The sequence below is a fragment of the Ranitomeya variabilis genome, chromosome 1, assembly GCF_051348905.1.
Source record: "Ranitomeya variabilis isolate aRanVar5 chromosome 1, aRanVar5.hap1, whole genome shotgun sequence".
NCBI classification, from domain to species: domain Eukaryota; kingdom Metazoa; phylum Chordata; class Amphibia; order Anura; family Dendrobatidae; genus Ranitomeya; species Ranitomeya variabilis.
In genome coordinates, this window is record NC_135232.1 from 645,160,893 (window position 1) to 645,184,835 (window position 23,943).

Genomic DNA, 23,943 nt, shown 5'->3' on the forward strand with positions numbered 1-23,943 from the left:
CACTATGAGGAGCCACCGCTTTCAGCACTTGATCTCCAGGCATAAAAATGATATACAAGTTAAAGATCTGATACTGCCTTGATTTGTATTTATTTATAAATAATTCTGTTACAATTTGTCATTTTAATTTCCCCACATTCTGAATATTAAAGAAAATGAACATTAAATAAAAATAAACAAAATGAACTTTTACAACTTTTCACTTATTTATCTATATTTTCATTATAAAATTTGATAATTCGTATTCCAACCTGATTAAAACTGTATATAAGAATACAGAAAAAAAGTATGATCCACTTATAGATCATCACCCTTTCTTTTTATCGCTAATATGAAGGTTTTCATCCACATAATACAATCACAATGGGTATTAGCCTTACACTTGGCGCAGAATTACTGGAGTCAAATCCCTCTAGATTCAGTTTTTGGAATTATTCCATACTGACACAATTTAAACCTTTTTTATTTTCCTGTGTATTATTTTAAAGTATATATAAATCTATATTGTCCCTTTGTTGTCCTTAGTATATGCATGTCATTCTTAATACATATCTGTCCTGCTGGATGGTTTTTTTTTATGACATGTGACTGTACACACCCCTCCGCCTTACCTTGCACCCTTTTTTACATTTCTTCATGTATTTAACCATGTGTATACTGCTCCTATGTATGGTAGTCCTGAAGAAGGACTCTGAGTGACATTATGACAATGAACCTACACTTTATATCCGATTATGGACTGTCATATTTCCAGCAGCGCAGATTACTTCGTTTGCCCTGACATACTAATGGTGCCAAAGTTGTACAAATACAATTTTTAACTTGTGCTTGTGTAAACCATAAGGGATTCAACACAATAAAGTTATGGCTGTAATCAGTCAGTACCTGGGCTGTAATAGCGTCTATTGATCCCCCAGCACATTCACTATCTGTGCATGCTGTCAATCAAGGATCAGCAGAATTGTTAAAATGTGAACTTACATATGTATGTATAATGAGCTACTGGAATTTGAATGATTAGCCTGTAATGTAAATATTTTACTAAAGGGGTTTTATGGGCACAACAAAAAAGGTCATCCCTCAACAAGCCTCCTGCCCCCTGTTACTTTTATTGTCCTTTTTGTTCAGTCCTAGATATCTTTGTAATCTGTCTTGTTTACATTCTGAACTCCTGACATCTCTCATACTGTGCCTCTACACTACATTTCCCAAGAGGCAGTGCACCCAGGCTTCTCCGCCACAGCTGCCATTCAGTGCTCGGGGCGGAGTTGGACCAGCTATGGAGGAGATGCCTGGGTACACTGCCTCTTGGGAAATGTTGGGAGAGATTTTCTCATTCCGATGTGGGTTCACACAAACTCATCCATGTAAAATGTATTCATTTGATATCCTGCTGCACTTCTGGGTCACGTGTCTAATTTCTATATGGAAAACTTCAACATGAATGTGCATCTAAGAAAGTGTCCACTCAGAGTACTTAATGTAAGTCAGCTAGTATTGCCTCATTTCATTGTCCATTTCTAAATGGAAAATCATGGATTCCCTCTCATCAGATGGATTGTGTGATCTCATAGTGATACCCTGGGAATTACACATTTATTTTGTTCTTTTAAGGGGAGTCACCAGAAGCATTGACTGTACCATACAATATTTCCACAGATAAAACAGAAGTTATCACAATTACAGATTATAATTAGACACCTCTGTAAATGCAGATGATGACTTTTCAGCCTCTACTTGTATATTTTTAATCTATTTGCTTTTTTAAGACAAAATAAAGGGGAGTGGAGTTGCAGTGTTCTACCAGCAGACAATCATGGTACCTGCTCTAACTATCTATATAATGCTGTGCTGATGTATCACTGGATTGTTAAAGAACATATAGAAGTAGAAAGTCTGGTAAAATCTGAAGTAAAGGAAGGTATGTGATCAGAAGCAGACAGAAGGATGAGCAACGTGATAAACAATCACTAGGAGGGTGATGGGGGGAAAATATATATATATTTTTTGCTGGATTGTTTCTTTAAACACTTGAAGCAATATAACGTACATATACAGTGGGTATGGAAAGTATTCAGACCCCTTTAAATTTTCACTCTTTGTTTCATTACAGCCATTTGGTAAATTCAAAAAAGTTCATTTTTTCTCATTAATGTACACTCTGCACCTCATCATGACTGAAAAAAAAAACTGAAGTAGAAATTTTTGCATATTTATTAAAAAAGAAAATATCACATGGTCATAAGTATTCAGACCCTTTGCTCAGACACTCCTATTTAAGTCACATGCAGTACTGAAGGTTCCTAAGAGCACAGTGGCCTCCATAATCCTTACATGGAAGAAGTGTGGAACCACCAGAAGTCCTCCTAGACCTAGCCATCCAGCCAAACTGAGCAATTGTGGGAGAAGAGCCTTGGTGAGAGAGATGAAGAAGAACCCCAAGATCACTGTGGCTGAGCTCCAGAGATGCAGTAGGGAGATGGGAGAAAGTTCCACAAAGTCAACTATCACTGCAGCCCACCACCAGTCAGGCCTTTATGGCAGAGTGGCCCGATGGAAGCCTCTCCTCAGTGCAAAACATATAAAGGTCTGCATAAGTTTGCTAAAAAACACATGAAGGACTCCCAGACTATGAGAAATAAGATATTGTGTGGTCTGATGAAACAAAGATAGACCTTTTTGGAGATAATTCTACGTGGTATGTGTGGACAAAAACCAGCCACTGCTCATCACCTGCCCAATACAATCCCAACAGTGAAACATAGTGGTGGCAGCATCATGCTATGGGGGTGTTTTTCAGCTGCAAGGACAGGATGACTGGTTGCCATTGAAGGAAACATGAATGCGGCCAAGTACAGAGATATCCTGGATGAAAACCTCTTCCAGAGTGTTTTTACCTCAAACTAGGCCGAATGTTCACCTTCCAACAAGACAATGACCCTAGCTCACAGCTAAATAAAAGGAGGAGAAGGAGTGGCTTCAGAACAACTCTGTGACCATTATTAACAATTACTGACATCTCGTAATCAAAAAGAATATATGGTCCCCGTTCTGGGACCCCATGGAGTCACTCACATATAATTATACTGAACCTACATCGACAACAGAGTAATCACTCCAATGAATAGTAAAAATTGAGGCTGCATGCAAAAATATGGTGAAAAAAAGAGAATATTTTATTATACAACAAACCTCACATAAATAGTGTGGGTTAAAAAACCCTGGTGTAATACAAGACAGAGTTAAAAAACCACAACAAAGTCACATTAAGAGGAAAGAAACCAGGCTGCACCAGTGCCACTGATCCCCAATATATGCAAGTTGAGATGGTAACAAACTGCACTTGGCACCTAGATAGTTAATGCCAGACCCCTGGTGGGGCATGTGTGTGAAATACCTTCATTAATCTCAGTGAACAAGTAACCACATAGTATCACGAGCAATGCTCCCAAACATCAGGGGATAAAGTGCTGCTAATATTGCCAAGATTTAATGCTTACCCATGTGGGAACGGGGAACAGGGCACAATTGTGCACGCCAAGGGAAAGCCCCGACGTGCATTTTGCGTTTGTGTCTGTGACCATTCTTGACTGGCCCAGTCAGAGCCCTGGCCTAAACCCAATTGAGCATCTCTGGAGAGACCTGAAAATGGCTGTCCACCAATATTCATCATCCAACCTGATGGAACTGGAGAGGATCTGCAAGGAAGGATGGCAGAGGATCCCCAAATCCAGGTGTGAAAAACTTGTTGCATCATTCCCAAGAAGACTCATGGCTGTAGTAGCTCAAAAGGGTGCTTCTACTCACTACTGATGAAAAGTACTTATGACCATGTGATATTTAAATTTTTCTTTTTTAATACATTTGCAAAAATTTCTACATTTCTGTTTTTTTTCAGTCTTTAATGAGAAAAAAAATTAACTTTTTTGAATTTACCAAATGGCTGCAATGAAACAAAGAGTGAAAAATTTAACGAGGTCTGAATACTGTCCATACCCAATGTATGTGATTGTGGGTTTAATCACAGGTGGAGTTGGCTTAGGAGCTGAACCTTCTACACAGGCAGCAGATATCGGCTATGTTACATAGCAGGCATCTGTCTCTAATGGTTGTTCATCATTTAAATGCTGCTGTCCATCTCTGATAGAATGGAAAGGTCGCTGCTACTCACGATTGCTAGCTCCCATCAGAACCATGTGACGTGATCACGGGGCACCCATAAATTACCATTACAGCCGAGAGGTCCTGCTAAAGGCCCTAGTCACTGCTATCTTGGTTCTCCTTTAAACCTAAGCAATATGCTGACCTTCAAAGCAGGCCAGGATTTACACTGTGTACTGTAACACTATGGTATTGCAATATAAAATGTAAGCAATCACATAATCGCAGGCTCAGTTTTCTTGAGGGGACTAAGAAATAAACTTAAAAAACACAGTTTTAAAAAATGTTAATAAAAATATGGAAGTTCAAATCACCTTCCCTTTTCTACTTTAAAAATAAAGAAAAAAAAACACATCTGATATTGCTGCGTTCATAAGTCTGCTCTATCAAAACATAAAATTAATTAACTCGATCCGTTCATTTGCTCCAATGAGAAAAAAAAATTAGGATGCTAAAATTGCGTCACCCAGAAAAAAAAACGCAATAAAAGCAGATCAAAACTAGAGTTGAGCCAATATGTTCGGAATCGGTCGCCGAATCTGAATTTGCCATATTCGTGCCATATTGGTACCCTATTTGTGCTGAATTTTTAATTGATGATCGGTTCCGAACATGTTCGGTAATTTCTACTCCAGTTGACTCCAATGACGTTTAGCGAATATTGCAGAAACCAATATTTGCTGCCAATTGGAACAGAATTTTGAAAAATTCGCTCAACTCTAACACCAGGTTATCACACAAAATTCAAGCCCTCACCTAGCTTAATTGGTGGAAAAATAAAAATGTTACAGGTCTCAGAAAAAGGAGACACAAACCTACATTTATTTATTTTTACAAATTTAAGAAAAAATCTCTTCTTTGACAGAGCCAATTTTGTACTTTATGACCAAGCCAATTTTTACAATTCAGACCACTGTCACTTTATGAGGTTATAGCTCTAGAACACATCAACGGATCCCACTGATGTGGAGATTGTTTTTTTCGTGACATATTGTACTTCATGTTATTGGTAAAATTCCTTTGCTATGACTTGCGTTTATTTATGAAAAAATTAAAATTTGGCAAAAATGTTGAAAATGTAGCAATTTTCTAACTTTTCATTTTTGTGCCCTTAAATCAGAGAGTCATATTGCACAAAATAGTTAATAAATAACATTTCCCACATTTCTACTTTACATCAGCACAATTTTGGAAATGTTGAGCAGTTTTGGAAAAGTTGACCAGCGATTTCTCATTTTTCCAACAAAATTTACAAAGCCATTTTTTTAGGGACCACATCACATTTAAAGTGAGTTTCGAGGTCAATATAACAGGAAATACCCAAAAGTGACAGCATTCTAAAAACTGCACCCTTCAAGGTGCACAAAACCACATTCGAGAAGTTTATTAACCCTTCAGGTGATTCATGAGAACTAAAGCAATGTGGAAGCAAAAAATGAACATTTTACTTTTTTCACAAAAAATGTACTTTGGAGCCAAACTTTTTTTTTCACAAGGGTATCAGAAGAAAGTGGACCACAAAATTAATTGTGCAATTTCTCCAGAGTACGCAGATACCCCGTATGTGGGGGAAAGTCACTGTTTGGGCACATGTCAGGGCTCAGAAGGGAGGGAGCTCCGTTTGACTTTTTGAATGCAAAATTGCCTGGAATCAATAGTGGTGCCATCAACCCTAACACAGCCCTAATCCTAACCCAAACCCCATCACACCCCTAATCCCAACCCTAACCATAAACCTAACCACAACCCTAACTCCAACACAGTCCTAGCCCCAACCCTAACCCCAGCCCAACCTTAACCTAGCTCGACCTAGGGTCTATCACAGTGATCAAAATGAACCAATAGAAAAAATCCTCTATTTTTGCCAGGTATCGGCTGTCAGATCTTTTTTCTGGAAGAAAACGTCGAAGTACGGGACCGGGGGGTGCTGGAGGTACCGAGGGGTTCAGGGGACCCCATTTCTCTCTCTTTTAATGTGCTAGATCATATCAGAGGAGAGAGAAATAAATGGGAAATCGGACTTCTTTTTTTTGCGGTCGCCGTTATTCAGTGAATAACGACACTCGCAACACTGGGGATGGTAAAAACTGACCCCAATCATGTTCTCCATGATATCGGCTACCCCAGGCAGCCGAGACCCCGGAGATTTTCCAGCGCTGGGAGGCGCTACACCCTTATTTCTTAGCGCTGTTAAAAAACGGCACTGAGGAATAAGTACCCTTAACTGCCGCCATTAAAAAGCATATCAATGGTCGTTAAGGTTTAAGTGAAAAGAAAAATCTACAAGTTTGCTGTAATTGTACTGACCTGGAGAGTCCTGAGTAATTTTACCACATTATGTATGGTGTGAGAACAAAACCCAACAAACCAGTGCAGAATTTAATTTATTTACAATTTCACACCACTAGTATTTTTTCTCCCATTTTCAGAACATTTAGGCCACGTGCACATGTCCAGTATTTTGAGCTTTTTTTATCTCCGTATTTGTAAGCCAAAACCAGGAGAAGAACAATCAGAGTAAAAGTATAATAGAAAACCTGCCACCACTTCTACATTTATCTCCTGGCTTTGGTTTACAAATACTCAGGTAAAATACTGACCGAATACTGAACGTATGCATGAGGCCTGAATTTTGTCATTCAAAACTACAACTCGTTCTGCAAAAAAATGAAGTTCTCATATGGCTATGTCAACTGGAAAATAAAATAGTTATGGCTCTTGGAAGACAGGGAGGAAAAAAATTCAATAATTCAAAAATGAACATTGGCTATAGAGGGAAGGGTCTAAACTCCAGGAAAATATTAATGTTTGCAGACTCATAGTGCAAGTTTTGTGCTTTTGAGTACGTAGATGACCTATGCCCTGAGCTGATCATGAGAATGGAGCATTGCTGTTGTGAATTACTCAGTAGTTTTTACTCTGTCTATTACAAGTTTAATGATTGTAGTCAGTCATACAGGATGTTATTAAAGGGGGTTATCCAGGATTACATATTTTTTTTTATTACTACAGGCCTAAGAACTAACAGGCAGTTTGTTGCTACCTACAGTGGCATGTAAAAGTTTGGGCACCCCTGGTCAAAATTACTGTTATTGTGAACAGTTCAGCAAGTTGAAAATGAAATGATTTCCAAAAGGTCTAAAATTAAAGATGACACATTTCATATGTATTTTGAGGTAAAAAAAAACCCCTGTATTTTGAGGTTTATAAGCCGCACTGGATCATAAGATGCACACTAAATTTGGGAGCAAGAAAAAAACTTTATTCCATTGCAGTGGAGTCTTGGAAAATGGCCGTGCATGTGCAGATGGAAATCTCATCTCCTGAAATCTTGCTCATCTCCATCTGTGCATACACCGCCCCCGGTGGCCATTTTCCCGGAGTCAAACGCAATGTAAACCATGGAGGTACAGGGGCTCCGGGGCTTTCACAAAATGTCGGCGGAGCCCCCACACCACCGAACACCCACAGCATCGCACCTCCGAACACCCACTCCTCTCAGCCCGTGGCCCGCATCATCGCCCCACTCCTGCCTCTGCCAGCAGCAACCCTGGGTCCCCACTCCACCCCGCTCCATGTAAGGTATATTCGAATTATAAGACGCACCCCTATTTTCCCTCCAAATTTTTGGGAAAAAAGTGTCTTATAATTTGAAAAAATACAGAATATATTTTCATCTTTTTCATTTTAAAAATTACAAAAAGTAAAAGGGGCTGATGCAAAAGTTGGGACACCCTAAAGCTGGAGTCACACTAAACGACTTACCATCGATCACGATCAGCGATACAACCTGGCCGTGATAGTTGGTAAGTCGTTGTGTGGTCGCTGGGGAGCTGTCACACAGACAGCTCTCTCCAGCGACCAACGATCAGGGGAACGACTTCGGCATCGTTTAAACTGTCTTCAACGATGCCGAAGTCCCCCTGCAGCACCCGGGTAACCAGGGCAAACATCGGGTTACTAAGTGCAGGGCCGCGCTTAGTAACCCGATATTTACCCTGGTTACCATTGTAAAAGTAAAAAAAAAAAACACTACATACTCACATTCTGATGTTTGTCACGTCCCCAGCCGGTGTCCACAGGGTTAAAACTGCTTTCGGCAAGAGCGCTGCTAATGCACGCGCTGCTGCCGAGAGCTTCCCTGCACTGAATGTGTCAGCACCGGCAGTAACAGCGGTGACGTCACCGCTGTGCTCTGCTTTACGGCCGGCGCTGACACAGTCAGTGCAGGGAAGCTCTCAGCAGCAGCGCGTGCATTAGTAGCGCTCCTGCCGAAAGCAGTTTTAACCCTGTGGACGCCGGGGGACGTGACAGACATCAGAATGTGAGTATGTACTGTTTTTTTTTTTTTACTTTTACAATGGTAACCAGGGTAAATATCGGGTTACTAAGCGCGGCCCTGCACTTAGTAACCTGATATTTACCCTGGTTACAAGTGAACACATCGCTGGATCGGCGTCACACACGCCGATCCAGCGATGACAGCGGGTGATCAGCGACCAAAAAATGGTCCTGATCATTCCCCAACAACCAACGATTTCCCAGCAGGGGCCTGATCGTTGGTCGCTGTCACACATAACGAGATCGTTAGCGGGATTGTTGCTACGTCACCAAAAGTGTGACGTTGCAACGATATCGTTAACAATATCGTTATGTGTGACTCAGCCTTTAGAGATTTATGTGGTCAGAAAAGTTTGATCAAAGTTTTAGACCTTAATTAGCCTGTTAAGAGTTATTACGGGGTCATTATCATCGTTAGGAAAAGGCCAGGTGATGCAAATTTCCCAGTTTTATAAAAACCCAGCCTCCTCTAACCTTGTGCCAAAAAACAGCAGCTATGGGTTCTTCTAAGCAGCTGCCTAGCACTATGAAAATGATGGAGGCCCACAAAGCAGGAGAAGGCTGTAAGAACAAACCAAAGTGTTTTCAAGTTGCCCTTTCCTCTGTTTGAAATGTAATTATGAAATGGCATTTAACAGAAACAGTGGAGGTCAAGGTAAGGTCTGGAAGAACAAGCAACATTTCAGTGAGAGCTGCTCGTAGGTTTGCTAGACAGGTAAATCAGAACCCCAGCTTGACTACAAAAGACCTTCAGAAAGATTTAGCAGACTGTGGAGTTGTGGTACATTGCTCTACTTTTCAGAGACACCAGCACAAATATGGCCTTCATGGAAAAGTCATCAGAAGAATACCTCTCCTGTATCCTCACCATAAAATTCAGCATCAGAAATATTCAGATGAACATGTAAACAAGCTTGATGCATTTTGGATACAAGTCCTGTGGACAGATGGGGTTAAAATAGAACTCTTTGGCCACAATGAACAAAGGTATGTGTAGAAAAAGAGGGCACAGAATTTCAGGAAAAGAACAGTTCACCAACCATTAGGCAAGGGGGTGGATCAATCATGTTTTGGGGTGGTGCTGCAGCCAATGGCACGGGGAACAATTCACAGAGAGAGGGAAGAATGGATTAAATGAAATTTCAACAAATTCTTGATGCAAACTGAACAGCAATCTGTAAAAAAAGCAGAAGTTGAAAAGAGGATGGCTTCTACAAATGCATAATGATACTAAACACACATCAAAATCCACAATTGACTACCTCAAAAGGCGCAAGTTGAAAGTTTTACAATGGCCCTCACAGTCCCCTGTCCTGAACATCATTGCAAATCTGTGGCTAGACCTGAAAATCGCAGTGAATGCAAGATAACCCAGGAATCTCACAGAACTGGAAGAATGAATTTTCCAAGGAAGAATGGATGAAAATCCCTCAAACGAGAATTGAAAAACTCTTGGCTAGAGACAAAAAGCAATTACAAGCTGGGTGCTACTAGGTACTAACATTCAGGGTGCCCAGGCTTTTTCAGCTGCCAATTTTTAAAATGAAAGATGAAATACACTGCTCAAAAAAATAAAGGGAACACTAAAATACCACATCCTAGATATCTCTGAATGAAATATTCCAGTTGCAAATTTTTATTCATTACATAGTGGAATGTGTTCAGAACAATAAAATATAATTATCAATGTAAATCAAAATGAATGTCCCATGGAGGTCTGGATTTGGAATGATACTCAAAATCAAAGTGGAAAATCAAATTACCGGCTGATCCAACTTCAGTGGACATGCCTCATGACAAGGAAAAGATGCTCAGTATTGTGTGTGGCCTCCACGTGCCTGTATGACCTCCCTACTGCACAACGCCTGGGCATGCTCCTGATGAGGTGGAGGATGGTCTCCATCTCCTCCCAGACCTGGACTAAAGCATCCGCCAACTCTTGGACAGTCTGTGTTGCAACATAACGTTGGATGGAGCGAGACATTATGTCCCAGATGTGCTCAATCGGATTCAGGTCTGGGGAATGGGCTGGCCAGTCCATAGCTTCAATGCCTTCATCTTGCAGGAACTGCTGACACACTCCAGCCACATGAGGTCTGGCATTGTCCTGCATTAGGAGAAACCCAGGGCCAACCACACCAGCATATGGTCGCACAAGGGGTAAGGGGTCTGAGGATCTCATTTCGGTATCTAATGGCAGTCAGGCTACCTCTGGCGAGCACATGGAGGGCTGTGCGGCCCTCCAAAGAAATGCCACCCCACATCATTACTGACCCACTGCCAAACTGGTCATGCTGAAGGATGCTGCAGACAGCAGATCGCTCTCCACGGCATCTCCAGACTCTGTCACATCTGTCACATGTGCTCAGTGTGAACCTGCATTCATCTGTGAAGAGCACAGGGTGCCAGTGGCAAAATTTTCCAATCCTGGTGTTCTGTGGCAAATACCAAGCATCCTGCACGGTGTTGGGCTGTGAGCACAATCCCCATATGTGGATGTCGGACACTCGGACCATCCTCATGGAGTTGGGTTCTAAGTGTTTGTGCAGACACATGCACATTTGTGGCCTGGTGGAGGTCATTTTGCAAGGCTCTGGCAGTTCTCCTGTTCTTCCTTGCACAAAGGCTGAGGTATTGGTTCTGCTGCTGGGTTTTTGCTCTCCTACGTCCCGCTCCACATCTCCTGGTGTACTGGCCTGTCTCCTGGTAGCGCCTCCAGCCTCTGGACACTATGCTGACAGACACATCAAACCTTCTTGCCACAGCTCGCATTGATGTGCCATCCTGGATGAGCTGCACTACCTGAGCCACTTGTGTGGGTTGTAGAGTCTGTCTCATGCTACCATGAGTGTGAAAGCACAACCAACATTCAAAAGTGACCAAAACATCAGTCAGAAAGCATTGGTACTGAGATGTGGTCTGTGATCCCCACCTGCAGAACCACTCCTTTATTGAGTGTGTCTTGATAATTGCCAATAATTTCCATCTGTTGTCCATTCCATTGGCACAACAGCATGTGAAACCGATTGTCAATCAGTGTTGCTTCCGAAGTGGACAGTTTGATTTCCCAGAAGTTTGATTTACTTGGAGTTATATTCTGTTGTTTAAGTGTTCACTTTATTTTTTGAGCAGTGTATATTCTTTTTTTTATTAAAATACAAAGGAAATGTGTCATCTTTAACTTTAAGCCTTTTAGAGATCATTTAATCTTCAGCTTGCTTAACTATTCACAATAACCGCAATTTTGACCAGGGGTGCCCAAACTGTTACATGCCACAGTATACCTGCCTATGTGTTCTGCTCAGCACCAATCTCTTCCGGCACAGAGCAGTCACAGATCGCTCCTACTGGAAATTCTGCATTTCCCGCTGACATTGCTTCAACAGAGCAGTGGCTTCTCTTCCGCTCTGTTGAAGGGATATGACTGCAGACATCATGCTGATTGACAGCCAGCTTCCTGCTGCTTAACCGGGGGGAGGTGGCTGTCAATCCGCATAAGGTCGACAGTCACTCCCCTTCAAAAGAGCAGACTGGAAGAAAAAGAGCCGCTCTGTTGATGTGAACCAGATGAATCTCCGGCAGGATTGGTCAAACAGTGACCACTCTGACCCAGTGCCGGATAGAACAGAGAGGTAGTTGCCTCTGTTAGCGACTACCTGTTTGTTAGTTTTTAGACCCATAGTGAAAAAATAAAATAGTCCTGGTCAACCCCTTTAACAGCTGGGCAGCAGGAGACAACCAAGTCATGCTGAAGAGGTGTCTGAGAAATTATGCACAGCTGCGGTATTACATCATTAATAATTTGTCATCAGCATGGTCCGTAGCGTGGAGGCTACATACTTTGGAGGTTACAAATGAATGAAAAGTTTCCTGTAATTTACCACAACAATGTTACTGTTCTTCTAGCTCGCAAAGGAACAGATGGTGCTATACTTTCCAATAACTACTGTGATTTTTGCCTTGGAGACTCAACTATTAACAAGAAAACTGGACAACCAGAAGAACTTGTGTCCTGTGCTGACTGCGGACGCTCTGGTAGGTCATTCCTCTTTCTGCTCTGAATTTATTCACGATGATCCTTAATTGAGAAATTGTGTATAAACTTGGAAGTAACAGCATGAACCAAGGGTCATCAATAAGTGCATGGCATAATCAAAAAGAGGAGGCAGGGGGATGTGATAAATACCATTTTTTGCTAGTCTCAATGTTGAGGTTTGTTTGCATTTGAAATTAACATGGCAAGTTTGTAACTCCAAAGCTAAGAATTGAAATAAATGAAAGTAAGCCAAAATTACAGACTATTAGGCTGGCGCTACACGTTGACTCTGGTTGCACAGAAACATTTCTCATGCTAGGCATAGAACCAAAAACATATGTGCAACCTGCTGTTGTACGGCTATCCTCAATTTGAATGTAAAAAAACATAGTCACAAGTTGCACATAAGTTACATTGAACTCTATGGAGGCAAAGTCACGTGCCGCTTGGAATCAAAGATCTAACAGAGTTTGACTTTGATAGTAATTGCATGTAATGTTGCAACATTCATATCAAGTGCCATGTGAAGCCATATAGGCCTTACCTTAATCCATACCTTAATTGATCCATTTCAAAATCTCCCATTTCTGATTTACAATTAATAAATGACTGCTCTGTGCTATTTATTAGCTTTATTCACTAGCAGAGGGTGAAACTTAAACAGAAGTCTAAAAATATAAGTAATGTAGCAAGTTGGAATAATTATCTCTGCAGCACAAATGGCTCTGCTATTAAGACTAGACCACACAATTTGGCTGGCCACAATTGGCTGAAACGGCATGCAACGTAGTGACAAATAGTAGCACAAATCGTGCTGCCATTGCAGATAAGTGAGTTTTGGCTGTGTGTGGCCAGCCTCACTTTGTGGTTTAACTCTAAAAGCAAAAATTGCCACCAGAGATACTGCACAGAACGTCTAGTAAACTATCCGAAGTGGCCATGTTTGGTTTGATCAATTTTTATTGTTACTAGCTATAAGTATTTCTTGGTGATTACCGAAATACAAACACAGAAAATAGCTTACTATTGGTGTAATAATAAATAATAGAACAATATAACTAGTGACAAATACGAGAAGTCTTGCTAGACTGTATTTGTCCTCAGAATAAGTGCACAGAAAACTTGTGTGTTAGTCCACAAAAGGTCATAGTGACCTAAAAATTATTTTCTTCTTACATTACCAACTACAGTAAGGTAAGTGTATAGTATAATCCTGGTTTTTATGTGCCATCTTACATGCTGATGAATAATTGTGTAAAATTACAAAAAAAAAACTGATAATTTTACACAAAGTGATAACTTCCATCTTTTAAAGTTGTATTCCATCCAACAAGTGTTTCCCGGATTTCACTGATAGAACAAGGAAAACAAACCTTTAATTACAAGTTAAAGTGCTTGTTCTATCACAGACACCACCGGTTATACATAGACTACTAGGTCCAGCTCCCAAGACCCCTGAAAAAAAAGCTTATAATAGAATATTGCCCTTACAGTTGCCAATACCGTAAAGATGAAGTATGATATATGAAAATCGCACCGTAGATTGTCATGTTCACTCAAAACCGCAAACAAGCAAATTCTAGTTTGACATTTAATTGCATATTTTATGCGTATATTAAAATCTTTGTTGTCAGCACGTCAGCACATCACCCAGTGTCAACAGGGCTGTGCCGCCAATAATAAACTGTATGCGGATGTACGATCTGTATGAACTAACGATTGTTCAGTCACATATAATGAAAAAACTGCTCCATTAATAAACGCTGATCTGCTTTTATTTCAGGCAGAAAATCTAGCAATTCTAAAATGGCCATTAAAAGAAACCTGTCAGGCAATTCATGCTGCCCAAACTGAGCAGCATGAATCGCAACCCGGTTGCACAATTTTAGCAAGGTCTATTATTCTCTGAAACATACTTTGAAGATCTGGTCTGGGACCACAGCTGGAAACCAGACTAGTTTGGCTTTTCCCAGCACTCCTGCAGCTGACTGACAGGTCTTTTCCTATGTACAAGCAAGGGAGAGACCTTTTAATCATCTGCAATGGCCCTGGGAAGTTCCATTCAGGAGCTATGCCAGACTTGTCTGGTCTCCAGCAAGTCTTCAACGTGTATGTTCTCTGAAATGATAGAGCATTTCAGTGGGTGACATACAGGTGCTTCTCACAAAATTAGAATATCATCAAGAAGTTAATTTATTAAAGTTCTTCAATACAAAAAGTGAAACTCATATATAGAATCATTACAAACAGAGTGATCTACTTCAAGTGTTTATTTCTGTTAATGTTGATGATTATGGCTTACAACCAATGAAAACCCCAAAGTCATTATCTCAATAAATTAGAATAATTAACACAAAAACACCTGCAAAGGCTTCCTACGTGTTTAAAAAGGTTCCTTAGTCTGTTTCAGTAGGCTCCACAATCTTGGGGAAGACTGCTGACTTGCCAGGTGTCCAGAAGGCAGTCATTGACACACAAAGTGTGGTAGAAAAAGGGATAACTGCAGCCTTGAAATGATTGTTAAGAAAAGGCCATTCAAAAATTTGGGGGAGATTCACAAGGCGTGGTCATTACTTTAAGAACTATCACACACAGACCTAACCAGGACATGGACTACAAGTGTTGCATTCCTTGTGTCAAGCCACTTATGACTAGTGTTGAGCGATACCGTCCGATACTTGAAAGTATCGGTATCGGAAAGTATCGGCCGATACCGGCAAAGTATCGGATCCAATCCGATCCCGATACCAATACAAGTCAATGGGACTCAAGTATCGGACGGTATTCCTGATGGTTCCCAGGGTCTGAAGGAGAGGAAACTCTCCTTCAGGCCCTGGGATCCATATAAATGTGTAAAAGAAAGAATTAAAATAAAAAATATCGCTATACTCACCTGTCTGACGCAGCCTGGACCTCAGCGAGGGAACCGGCAGCGTTGTTTGTTTAAAATTCGCGCTTTTACTTGGTTACGTGAAGTCCCGGCTTGTGATTGGTCAGGGCGGCCATGTTGCCGGGACGCGGACCAATCACAGCAAGCCATGACGAAATTACGTCACGGCTTGCTGTGATTGGTCCGCGTCCCGGCAACATGGCCGCCATTAACCAATCACAAGCCGTGACGTCACGGGAGGCTGGACACGCGCGCTTTTTAAAACGCGCGTGTCCAGCCTCCAGTGACGTCCCGGCTTATGATTGGTCACGGCGCCATGTTGCCGGGACACGGACCAATCACAGCAAGCCGTGACGAAATTACGTCACGGCTTGCTGTGATTGGTCCGCGTCCCGGCAACATGGCCGCCATTAACCAATCACAAGCCGTGACGTCACGGGAGGCTGGACACGCGCGCTTTTTAAAATGGGCGCGTGTCCAGCCTCCCGTGACGTCCCGGCTTGTGATTGGTTGCTCCGCGGTCAACCAATCACAAGCCGGGAGGCTGGACACGCGCGCATTTTAAAATTTTAAAATGCGCGCGTGTCCAGCCTCCCGGCTTGTGATTGGTTGATCGCGGCGCAACCAATCACAAGCCGGGACGTCACGGGAGGCTGGACACGCGCCCATTTTAAAATGCGCGCGTGTCCAGCCTCCCGTGACGTCACGGCTTGTGATTGGTTGCGTCTCCCATGTGACTGCGACGCAACCAATCACAAAGCCGGGACGTAATTTTAAAATCCTTAAGGACCTGAAATTACGTCACGGCTTGCTGTGATTGGTTGCGTCGCCCATGTGACTGCGACGCAACCAATCACAACGCCGGAACGTAATTTTAAAATCCTGAAGGACCTGAAATTACGTCACGGCTTGCTGTGATTGGTTGCGTCCCGGTCACATGGGCGGCACGCAACCAATCACAAGCCGGGACTCACGTAAAGGAAAGAAAAGCGCGAATTTTAAACAAAGAACGCTGCCGCTTCCCTCGGTAAGGTGCAGGCTGCGTCGGAGAGGTGAGTATAGCAATATTTTTTATTTTAATTCTCTCTTTTACACATTTTTACATTAATGTTGTTTCGATACCGATACCCGATATCACAAAAATATCGGATCTCGGTATCGGAATTCCGATACAGCAAGTATCGGCCGATACCCGATACTTGCAGTATCGGAATGCTCAACACTACTTATGACCAATAGACATCGCCAGAAGTGTCTTACCTGGGCCAAGGAGAAAAACAACTGGACTGTTGCTCAGTGGTCCAAGGTGTTGTTTTCAGATGAAAGTAAATTTTGCATTTCTTTTGGAAATCAAGGTCCCAGAGTCTGGAGGAAGAGTGGAGAGGCCACAATCCAAGCTGCGTGAGGTCTAGTGTGAAGTTTCCACAATCGGTGATGGTTTGGGGAACCATGTCATCTGCTGGTGTAGGTCCACTGTGTTTTATCAAGACCAAAGTCAGCGCAGCTGTCTACCAGGAAATTTTAGAGCACTTCATGCTTCCCTCTGCCAGCAAGCTTTTTGGAGATGAAAATGTAATTCTCCAGCAGGACCTGGCACCTGTCCACACTGCCAAAAGTACCAATACCTGGTTTAAAAACCAGTATCACTGTGCTTGATTGGCCAGCAAACTCGCCTGATTTTAACCCCATAGAGATTCTATGGCGTATTGTCAAGAGGAAGATGTAAGACACCAGACCCAACAATGTAGATGAGCTGAGGGCTGCTATCAAAGCAACCTGGGCTTCCATAACACCTCAGCAGTGCCACAGGCTGATCACATCCATGCCACACCACATTGATGCAAAAGGAGCCCCAGCCAAGTATTGAGTGTTTACTGAACATACATTTCAGTAGGCCAACATTTTGGATTTTAAAATCATTTTTCAAGCTGTTGTTATAAAGTATTCTAATTTACTGAGATAATTACTTTGGGGTTTTCATTGGCTGTAAGCCATAGTCATCAACATTAACAGAAATAAACACTAGAAATAGATCACTCTGTCTGTACTGACTATCTAATATGAGTTTCACTTTTTCTATTGAAGAACTGAAATAAATTAACTTTTTGATGATATTCTCATTTTGTTAGAAGCACCTGTACCTGGCTGCAATCATGCAGCCAGACTGTGATGCATTCTGCCCCCAGTTTGGGCAGCATGATTTGCCTGACAGACTCACTGGCTGATCTTGTCCCATTAACTATAACCAATCAGCTATGTACAAGTCGTTGGCACTCATTTACTGACCCATTTACATGGTGTGACAAAAACTATGTGGAAGACTGATCATTAATGTGTTCTGTTCACATACAGCATCATGTTGTCAGCTGCACATCTAGATTGCATTGTGCAATGTGCTGCCAGTGATTATTTTTATGTCAGTAAAAACAATCCGATCAACTGACAAAAGTTTTGCTTGTTTACCAGGTGATGAGCTTTTCTAACTCACTGAATACTGGACAGTAGCAATTTTTAAATGGGAACTGTACAAGGAAAGAGGAAATGAGCGGCACATCCATCTAACGATAAGTAACAATTATTTCATACTTTTATTAAAGGTTTGTTAAAAACACAGAGTCCAAAAATATATAAAACCTGATGCGTTTCTGGCGTCTAAGCGCCTTTAGTCACTAAGTATGAAATAATTTTTACTTATCGTTGGATGGATGTGCCACTCATTTCCTCTTATTCCTGAATCTTTGGCTGAACTTCACCAGCAGGACCTGGAACCCGACACACAGATTTCAACCCTCAACATCAGATGATATTGCGTGGTGAGCTCATAATCCCCACCTCTATCAAAATAAGAAATGTTGTAAGATATTGTAAAAAACAATTCTGCAGCTTTTTCCACCTGTGAGCCATTTCTTCCGCCCATCATCTATTCTGAAAAAATATCTCATCTCCATTTTACTCATGATGGACTGCCATCCCAGTGAGATATTAAATTACATCTCCTATTATATTCCATTGAGACTGGAAGGGAAAATTTTGAATGTGAAAAGAAGCAAAGTGAGACATAGAATGATGTGCTGAGCTTTTAATTTAGTCTTTTACTGAACCCACAGCTGGATTCACATCTACACAGCACAGTAACTGCTGTATAATTTCCTTCATGCTGCTGTTGTCTCTGTCAGTATAAGGAAAAAAAAGTAAAGAATCCCTCTTGGTGTGCTGTTCTCTGTATGGGAGACATAATAGCAGCGCCTCTCCTCTCATAGTCAATTTTTGATTTAAAATAAAGCATACCGAGTGGAAACCTAGTGAAAATGCAGTATACAACTGATATAGTGGGCTAAAATAGTGTTATTCCTCATGTACATATAGATGTCAACTTATTCTGAAAAGTTACTTGAAAGTATACCCATTTTTATACTTACCCAGATAGCGATCAGCTTGATCATTATTGTCTTTAAATGTCTTTTTATTAGATGTACAACAAATTAATTTTCAAAGAAATGTAAATTAATATCAGCAGCTGCATTAATTTTAGAATAATTTGCTACCAATAATTTATAATAAAAAACTGCAACACTACATAAATAGAAAACTCACAGGTGCCTGTTAAAGAAATCCATTTACTTTTCATAGCAAAAATGTGAATGCAACTTTAAAGGTGTAATTATTTAACCTAAACCAGGTTATTACTGCTTATTTGTATGCCATGGGTTGGCTGTTTTCTTGTGAACTACTGTCATGTAAGAAGCCATGCTGTATTACAGGAGGATTTTAATAGCAGTCTTCGTTTGTTTAATGCTCACAAATAGAGTGGATATTCTGCTGTTTCTTTTTAGTTAGGTTCCTTCTTGGCTGACCCATAGGATTAGCTATGTTTATGCATGGATTAGGGAACAAACACAGTATTTAATTGCTGGGTCTGTAAGCAGTATGCAGACAAACTTGTTGCTGGAATCAATTTGCTTGATTTTTTTTTAAATAAATGTACTGGAGTAAAAAAAAATGAAATTAATAACCCTTTTGCTGCCAATTTTTGTGTACTGGGACAGTTAATTTGCTTTAAAGGATATGAATGCTTGTATATTTGATTTTGCTTTCTTTTATGTCTCGGTGGTGTGGCTGTGCTATTTAGTATGCATAGATAACTGTATGTTACTTAACCCTTGTGCTGATATATTCATCATACATGTCAGCTCATTTGGGAAGAGAAAGCAGAAAAGAGGAGCTGCACAACGCTGAGGACTTGTTCGGATCCACGTCAGAAAGCGACACTTCCACGTTTCATGGCTTTGATGAGGATGACTGGGAGGGGCCTTCCTCAGTCCGAGCCACTCACTCCCCTACTGCAGAGGACTGGGGAGACTGCTGAAGCAAACTATCTGGATCATGCCATCTTCTACCTGACACTTCTGAACCCTACCTTCATTTTTGTGGTTTTGTTTTCCATTTTCCCCTCGTTTTAATATTTTTTATTTCCTCTCCATTTACAAAGCACAACTGTATCCAAACTGGACTTTTGAAAAATACTAAGAATATTTTGCAAGTTATTTAAAAATGAAAACTGTGGATAAATATATATATATTTTTTTTCTTTTGGTATGAGCGGAGCTCATCTCTCCAGTATTAGCCAGCATCCCAGAGCTGGTTTTTAAGGGCACTTTGGATTGATAAATGAATGCCTTTAATATCGGTAGCCACAATTCACAATAAAAACAGATGTCAGGAAAACACTGGAATTCTACTCACTTTCTGTCTGCGACCCTGATTACCTCAGTGACAGAAGACTTTTGTAAAATGATGATTTTATCAAATTTTGCACACACAGTGAGGAATCAACCTAAGTTAATGCAAACACTGCTGATCAAGGAGGTCCATCCTGATTTTCCTCCACTAGAACCTCTGCATAAGGTCAGAAGGTCTGTAGTTATAGAACAAGCATACAAGCAAATGGGATACATACCTCAGGCTTGCTTTCCCCCTTGCAATGATTTATATGTGCTATTTCTTTTTCTGTGGCTCAAAAGACTCCCTGATGTCTAAAAGGCACCTTTTTGTCTCCTTATTCAATACCACCTACTAGAAGATACCAAAGCAACACCCATTAATGGTCCACAGGGCAATGGAAATGAGACCAAACTATCATCGCACCTGCTGAGCTGAATTCAGACTGCATTGCAGCAGGATTGCGAAGGTATGCTACCTGCACATTTTACTCCATGTTGCTCTAAAATACGCTGAAATCCAGTTATTTCTGATAGTTCACAAATGTTATTTAGCAGAATGGAAAACAAGACTTTGAATGTATATGTAAGAAACTGAATTGAGTAATAATCAAAACTTGACTCATGGCACACAAATGGAGGCTACAGAGCTAACTGGAAATTGTTCAAGCATCTACAAAGTAGCACTAGGGCTCATTGTACATGCCTATCCATTATCATATATTTATATGGAAGTGATAGTAAGTAAAGCAGGACATGAATTGTGAGACAGATATATAACTTGTGTGGACCCTATACACACTAGATCAGTGATTCTCAACTCCACTCCCCAAGAGCCACCGACAGGTCAAGTTTTCAGGATATCCTTAGGATTGCACAGGTGATAATTTCATCACCTAGCATTACTTCCATCACCTATGCAATGCTAAGGAAATCCTGAAAACATGACCTGTTGGTGGGTCTTGAGGACTGGAGTTGAGGAACACTGCACTAGATGGTGGTAGATCTACATGTTAACTCAGTATGTGAATGTGGCCTGTTTCAGAGTTCAGTGTTACCTTTAATTCAACGCTCAATGTTTTGGCTGCAGCCATGGCATCACACGTCACCCATGTAGTGAATTACAAGTCGCTGAGCAGTGTCGGGGCGCTGGTGTCGACGTAACTTCACTGCTGCAGCCAAAACACAGACTTCTGAGCAGCTGGTGCTGGACCTGGATAGAACAAGTAGCTGCTCTGTTTGTTAGTTTAGAGCATTTGTGGGTCCACTTTTCTGAAAGTGATGAACCCTTGTAATACAAATTTGAATTGGTCCCAAATATAAATGAAGGGTTGATGCTGTTTTTGTATTATTTGTAATGCCATAAGAAAGCAAGTCGCTTATTATTGGATGCTATATAGATATATATATAAGACTGGAATATGGGATTATAAGGTATCCAGTAATTCCAAATAAATGCCAGTACATTCAGTCTTATTAGCTATTCTACTTACAGTGGGTACGGAAAGTACTCAGACCCCTTTAAATTTTTCACCCTGTTTCATTGCAGCCATTTGGTAAATTCAAAAAAGTTCATTTTTTTCCTCATTAATGTACACTCTGCACCCCATCTTGACTGAAAAAAACAAAAATATAGTAATTTAGCAAATTTATTAAAAAAGAAAAACTGAAATATCACATGGTCATAAGTATTCAGACCCTTTGCTCAGTATTGAGTAGAAGCACCCTTTTGTGCTAGTACAGCCATGAGTCTTCTTGGGAATGAGGCTACAAGTTTTTCACACCTGGATTTGGGGATCCTCTGCCATTCTTTCTTGCAGATCCTCTCCAGTTCCGTCAGGTTGGATGGTGAACATTGGCAGACAGCAATTTTCAGGTCTCTCCAGAGATGCTCAACTGGGTTTAGGTCAGGGCTCTGGCTGATCCAGTCAAGAATGGTCACAGAGTTGTTCTGAAGCCACTGCTTTGTTATTTTAGCTGTGTGCTTATTGGAAGGTGAACCTTCAGCCAAGTCTGAGATCCAGAGCACTCTGGAAGAGGTTTTCATCCAGGATATCTCTGTACTTGGCCGCTTTCATGTATCCTTCAATGACAACCATTCGTCCTGTCCCTGCAGCTGAAAAACCCCTATAGCATGATGCTGCCACCACCATGTTTCACTGTTGGGATTGTATTGGGCAGGTGATGAGCAGTGCCTGGCTTTCTAGACACATACCGCTTAGAATTATCACCAAAAAGGTCTAACTTCATCTCATCAGACCTGACAATCTTATTTCTCATAGTCTGGGAGTCCTTCATGTGTTTTTTAGCAAACTCTATATGGACTTTCATATGTCTTGCACTGAGAAGAGGCTTCTGTTGGGCCACTCTACCATAAAGGCCCGACTGGTGGAGGGCTGCAGTGATAGTTGACTTTGTGGAACTTTCTCCCACCTCCCTACTGCATCTTTAGAGCTCGGCCACAGTGATCTTGGGGTTCTTCTTTACCTCTCTCACCAAGGCTCTTCTCCCATGATTACTCAGTTTGGCTGGAAGGTCAGGTCTAGGACGACCTCTGGTTGTCCCAAACTTCTTCTATTTAAGGATTATGGAGGCCACGGTGCTCTTTGGAACCTTGAGTACTGCAGAAATTCTGTTGTAACCTTGGCCAGATCTGTGCCTTGTCACAATTCTGTCCCTGAGCTCCTTGGCCAGTTCTTTTGGCCTCATAATTCTCATTTGGTCTGACATGCTGTAAGCTGTGAGGTTTTATATAGAAATGTGTGTGCCTTTCCAAATCAAGTACTATCAGTACTATCAGTTTAATTAATTACAGCTTGACTCCAATGAAGAAGTAGAAAAATCTCAAGGAGGATCACAAGGAAATAAACAGCATGTGATTTAAATGTGTGTCTGAGCAAAGGGTCTGAATACTTATGACCATGTGGTATTTTAGTTTTTCTTTTTTAATAAATTTGCAAACATTTCTACATTTCTGGGGTTTTTTTCAGTCAAGATGGGGTGCAGAGTGTACATTAATGTGAAAAAAATGAACTTTTTTGAATTTACCAAATGGCTGCAATGAAACAGAGAGTGAAAAATTTAAAGGGGTCTTGTCACGCTGTAGTATTGAGGGTTAATGCAGAGTAACACAGACACCACTAGATGGCAGCAGAGTGTATAGTGAGCTGAAATTCCTGCTATGAAGCCGACCCACAGTAATACAGCGAAGCTACCACTAGGTGACAGCGGAGTGCCGAGTCAATACCAGGAGATAACGCAGAATAAAGGGAAAACCACAGAGCAAAGTCAGATGAGAGCAAAAGATCAGTACCGGTCAGTAACAGATATACCAGAGGGGAGAGACAGAATCAGGTCAGAGCCAAGCTAAAGTCAATACACAAGGAAAAAGGGGCAGGAACAGGTTGGTGGAAGGTAAACAGACACCGGTCGGGTCAGAAAAGCTCAGCAGGACAGATCAGTAACTCACCAGAATCAGCTAGCACTCTGAAGGCAAGCAATATAATTGGCACTGCATACAGGTAGCAGCACCAAGATATAGCAGACCGGACACTGGAACGAGGCAGGGAAAGTTAACTCCTGACATGATCAGACCGGGAAACCAAACCAAAACCCGGCCTGGATCATGACAGGTCTGAATACTTTCTGTACCCATTGTATATTTTGTCTCTGCCACTTTAGTACCATAGCAAATATGGAAACTGAAAACTCCTAAATACCAAAATAGAAGTTTCCTTATTTTATGAAGGTATATTGTTATATTAAAGGGAAAGGGACAGATTCTACCCAGAGGCAGC

At 41.2% G+C, this 23,943-nt stretch overlaps 1 protein-coding gene across 6 annotated transcripts in view; it reads left to right on the forward strand.

Moving 5' to 3' along the window:
* DPF3 (double PHD fingers 3) overlaps positions 1-23,943 on the forward strand; it is a 289,293-nt gene that overhangs the window by 228,257 nt on the left and 37,093 nt on the right. For 2 of the 6 annotated variants that reach the window (XM_077261935.1, XM_077261944.1), the window contains 2 exons: positions 12,409-12,537; positions 19,619-19,940. The exons of 1 other annotated variant lie outside the window; for it this stretch is intronic. In XM_077261935.1, the coding sequence (XP_077118050.1) occupies positions 12,409-12,537; positions 19,619-19,794 (305 nt within the window). In that variant the 3' untranslated portion in view covers positions 19,795-19,940. Of the gene's footprint in view, positions 1-12,408; positions 12,538-19,618; positions 19,941-20,505; positions 20,617-23,943 lie in introns of those variants that run through there. 3 more of the 6 variants (XM_077261917.1, XM_077261926.1, XM_077261962.1) reach the window with 2 other exon arrangements.